Source organism: Plasmodium inui (genome assembly GCF_000524495.1).
Source record: "Plasmodium inui San Antonio 1 unplaced genomic scaffold supercont1.129, whole genome shotgun sequence".
NCBI lineage: Eukaryota > Apicomplexa > Aconoidasida > Haemosporida > Plasmodiidae > Plasmodium > Plasmodium inui.
In genome coordinates, this window is record NW_008481963.1 from 1 (window position 1) to 5,052 (window position 5,052).

At 38.9% G+C, this 5,052-nt stretch overlaps 1 protein-coding gene across 1 annotated transcript; it reads left to right on the forward strand.

Moving 5' to 3' along the window:
• Positions 1 to 1,908: 1,908 nt before the first annotated feature.
• On the forward strand, positions 1,909 to 3,067 carry C922_05668 (hypothetical protein; the record flags this gene model as incomplete). Its single annotated transcript, XM_008821239.1, has 2 exons — positions 1,909 to 2,698; positions 2,982 to 3,067. 2 exons carry the CDS (start codon positions 1,909 to 1,911, stop codon positions 3,065 to 3,067), a joined length of 876 nt encoding a protein of 291 aa, XP_008819461.1.
• Between the last annotated feature and the right edge of the window lie 1,985 nt (positions 3,068 to 5,052).

Consider the following 5,052-nt stretch of genomic DNA (forward strand, 5'->3'; position numbering starts at 1 on the left):
ACAATGCCACTCTTCGCATACCAATAGTTCGCAAACAAGCGGACTATTTACAGGATACTACTGTGAGAATATCAACACTGAAAGAGAAGAAGTTATTGTCACACATGCCTAATTTAGGGACATCCGTACACCTGGTACAGGTGGGCTGCTAAAGTCATGCAGCTCCATTCATTGCCCCACTCTTAATATAATAACACGTCAGGAACTGCTATGAGTTGGAGACAGTAGTGTTCCTCATATAATACAAACCGAAATCCAGGGCCCTGAAGTTCAGACCCCTCAGATCTTCGTATTCCCGGGCCACTTATATTCCGCGCATTACCCTGCTTCCTAAATCATAGTACTACGCACATGAGTATACTCGCAAGATATGGTTTCTGATTATGCATACTTTCTATGTAAGCATGCTATTCAGACAATAATACACAACACCTATTACCACAGCTCAACCATTAGTACATTTATATAACGGTATTACGGCAACTTCTGTAATCATCATCATTGTAAATCGATACACATCCCATCTGTGCAGCCAATAATTCTGCTGCAATATCCGTATACTAGACGGTATATTGCTGCTCAAATAATGACACCCGTGGAATATCAATATTTCACACACAGAAGTACGATTCACATCATAGTACTTTTGGCACCATAGTACTATCGAAATAATGGTGTTGACGACAGTTCTTAGAGGTTTTACAATCCCGTACTTCATATAATTGGCCCATTAAGCATAAATCCAGACCTCTCATATATACAATGGTATATATCAACATAAGTGTTTACGATATGTATTCTCATTTCAGCGATACATCGAATATAAGAAGATTACTGATTCCGAGTACTAAAAGAATAATTGCCCCTTGAACTCATTTCCTGATAAATCGTCAATTATAAATCACAGAGTGCGTAATCATAAGTTCCAAGGGAGGCCTGGGATATGTATCCGAATTTTTCCTTTTTTTAGGATTTCTACCATAATACTGCGCCAATACCACTGCAAGCTCCTGTAGCGACTCGAGAATTGTTCTTTAACATTCTTCAGAATATTGCTCATCCTCAATGGTATTGATAGAAGCCATGGTGGATGACTCCTACGGACAGACGCCGAATAACAATCCCAACATGTGGTGAATCTTCATTATTCTTTCCTCCATTCGTCTATTAAAAATATATTCTCCACCGTTTTCTATATCATAATATTAATATTACATAGAAGTGACTCTTAAATTATTCCCTGTTATTATCATTAACCAAAAGAGTATAACAGAGTCTCATGCTGAGGATGCCCCTTCTTTCTGGGAAGCCCTCAGTCCTCTCTGTGTAGGGTACGCGGCACATACATGACTGTGATGAACCACTATATCCCCCAGTCTATATATAGATGAAAGACAAGATAGAGATAAAACACGAAGGAAAAATCTATTCGCCAAAATAAACTCAGTATTTCAAAATGCCTTAGGCAATAAAAAACTCAGAGTTTTTCCTTTCTGCTCCTGTGTAGCACTATGTCGATAATTATGAGTCCATATGAATATATAAGTCCCTATACTTATCAGGGACCAGGCATGTATCTGTATAAGTCTCCATATATGAATAAATCCAACCATGCTGGTATAGATATAAATGGAGAAGTATATATAGGGATATGGGCATATATCATATAGAATAATGTGGTGAGAAACATGACATCAACCAAAGAGAAATTAAGGCAAGCATTTAATAATGGAATTCCGAATTTTGTAAAGAATTTCTAGTATAATCTCGATATTATTATGGTTTACGTACGATAACGGCTTCGTAACTATCAGACGTCCCCTATCAATAGAGAGAAATTATTTCCTCCTCATTATGGAAAAAAAAACTTTATCATACTTATAAGAAATGATGACATCGTCTTCCACGATGTACCATAATCCTGCTCATAATTTGTCCTTGACGGAATCAGGCCATGCAGTTATAGCAACCACCCATAACAGTACTGGCACTGCGCGCCTCAGGAATACTAGGCTATTATTGACACATGTTCAGAGACACTTGAAATTAGTATATGCTTTAGGATCTCCTTTCGGAAGGGATTATACATATATCCTGAAAAATAAAGGCAATATTAACAGTTCCTGTAAAGAGTTTTTGTTAGAGGATTTTCAGAAACGAAGTTTCACCTCTACTGGGGATATTTTAGATAGGCGCTGGCCAGCACATACTATACAGGAACTCACAAATAATGAAGCGATAATGTGTGAAGGCTCAACAGGAGGATTATCAGGGGATGTAAAGCCGCCTAATTCTCTTTTAGACGACATAGGAGAGATACACATCGTTATGATTACAAATAATATGAACATTCTACGACGCATTCTTCAGAAGATTAGATACATAGAACAGAGCGTCCTAACTACCGGAATTAGCATTATCATAGAATATCATAGGGAATTATGTTTGGCTGTCCAAGAGACTTTATCAATGAGAAATAGGACATTGACCAACGAAGTAAAAAATCAAGCAAAATATCTCCTCAACTTCCAAGGGGGAATTGCGGAAAATCCATACCGTACGTCAAGAACTGAGAGGACCAATCTTAGTAAGTATCGCAGTAATCAAAATCGGAAATCATCAGCAAGCATTTGTCGAATCCGTACTATAATCCTGAAGCAATACCCCGCCGTCATCAATACGGTGTGGGATCCAATAGGTAAGATCACAGCAACAGAAATAATACATACATGTCGAAGAATTCTACATCGTCCCGCCTCGTCCTTATCATATAAGGCATAGAATTCCGTAAGGAGGGGTAAACAGCATCAGCATATTAGGAGGAGTCAGTACTGGCTACTGGGGATTGGAGTATATCGTCTGATGCTCCTTTTACGGCTGCTCGTCTCATTCACACTGGGAGTATTACCGTATATTTATAGGCATCCCATTAACAGCTGTCCTCTCTGTATCTTATGGACTCCTTGTCTTACGCGTCATAGCATATCTCTATGTGCTTGTGGAAGTATCCAAATATGGACAAACATTCGACGGTATCAGTAAGCCTCGCTTTAAGGATTGTATATGAGGCATGGAGAAATACATGTGGGACAAGATCTCGGCAGTTTCCTCGAACATAGTAACGGATTATTATTGGATGCTATGTTGTAATGATAGCGGGGCTTGGCTATCGCTAAAGTGGGATCGTGACTACCATAACCACTTTGTAATTTGAACAATTAATCCCCTTCTTTTTCTTATCGTGCTATCTATATCACATTCCCACTGTGTCTTGTATCGTAATATGGTATCTTGGCTTGATTAAGTCCCTCCTTTCAGTTTTACTTTAATATGTTCGTTATAAGGCCGTTCCTGTGGTATTTAGAATTATAAGTATAGAGCCCCCAACTTGTGGGTATTCTGGGTATCTTCAGAATTGTGCAAAGCAATATAGCTATATGGATGCATCATCACTTACCCCGAATAGATCTTATGAAATCAGAGACTGGTATAGGTAGCTAAAATGGCTATATAATTTATTCTTGCCATGACAACAAGTGTCTCTTTCTCTTCTCTGACGTCTACCTCCCTAGAAGTGATCAAGAGTATGTTTCATGTGTACTGAGAGGGAACTCATTGGTCGCATTTTATTAGCTTCTAAGAACGACAATTCTACTGTCTTTAAAGGTACACATCAAGAAAATTTAGGAGGGATTTCTATGAGGGGTTATAAGTGGAATTATTCTTTGCCTTGTTTCATGTGTGTCACACGCTCTGTTTCTGTTTTCACTTCTGTTCTGGCTCCCTGCTCTTCAATCTCCACATATTTTATCTTCTCTCTCGAGGAGGATATTAGAAGGGACATGTGACTTTCTTTTTAATCTCCGTTTTAGTAACCTCAGGAACGATTTTTTAATTCATTTGTTTGCATTCGGCACTGTGACCTTCCATTCCTCTTCTTATGTATTTTTTCTATTCTGTGTTAGAACAGATGAAGAAAGGGATGAGGGTGTAAACAAGTATTATAAGCATTCTCACATTGTATGCATTAATACAACGATAGATAATCGGGAATGATTCTCATATGCCTCCATAAATATCTGTTACATCATTATAATTCCTTCAGGATATGTATGATTTCATTCGTAGGTGTCTCCCTTCAGTCACTGTTAGAGGCGTCACACCACACAACACGATATCGTATGCAGGACCCCTGGCCTGCTGCCGTGATATGCTTTGTTTTTTTTGTTATTTAGCCTGTGTCTGTTCCTTAGAGAACTAGTTGAGCTATATACTCAAAGATGATTTCATATACGATAAGAAGCATGTCGCTGTCACCTGTCCTATTAGTTAAGTTGACTTCGGGGGCAAATGGCAGCGTCCCCTATGTGTGTAAAGACAGAAAGGCTGGAACCGACACGATTCTGTGATCAATTAGGAAGCAAACATTACGACATACAGGTGCATAACTCCCAAGGTGACTACTTTATGAGGCCGGCCCACAACTTAAGTTGAAACAAGGACCAAGAGGACTTCTCTGGACTAACGGGGGCATCCTATTTCTGCATAAGGAGCTCCAAAGGATAATAAGAGCAGGGAAACAAACAATTTGCGGATACCTATTCACAGCCTTTCGGCGGGAGAGTGTCAGATACCCCACTACGAATGTGCCACTATGTACATCGTGTATTCAACTTTACTTCTCACTATATAGTAACTTCAGCCGCAACATTCCTTGCCACTTCCTTGTATCAAGAGATGGTGAAAACTGGACACTTGTTCCTTCTGTGTCCTCCTCAATGATACATTACTTACTACGGTGAATCCGTACTTATCTGTTAATGGAGCTTATTTAGGCCGTATATGTTTTTTTCTTTCCTTTGCAGGACGGCAGACATCAAACATATAGGATTATGTTGTATTTTTATTTGGACGCTTCATTTCTCTTGCGCCCCCGGATTTTTTCTGTGGGAAGCACTTAATATTATGATGTGAATAAAAGTTTCGTGATATCACACATCTCGCCTTTATCTTATATGGAGGATTTAATAGGTTAATTCAGTAACTGACCAA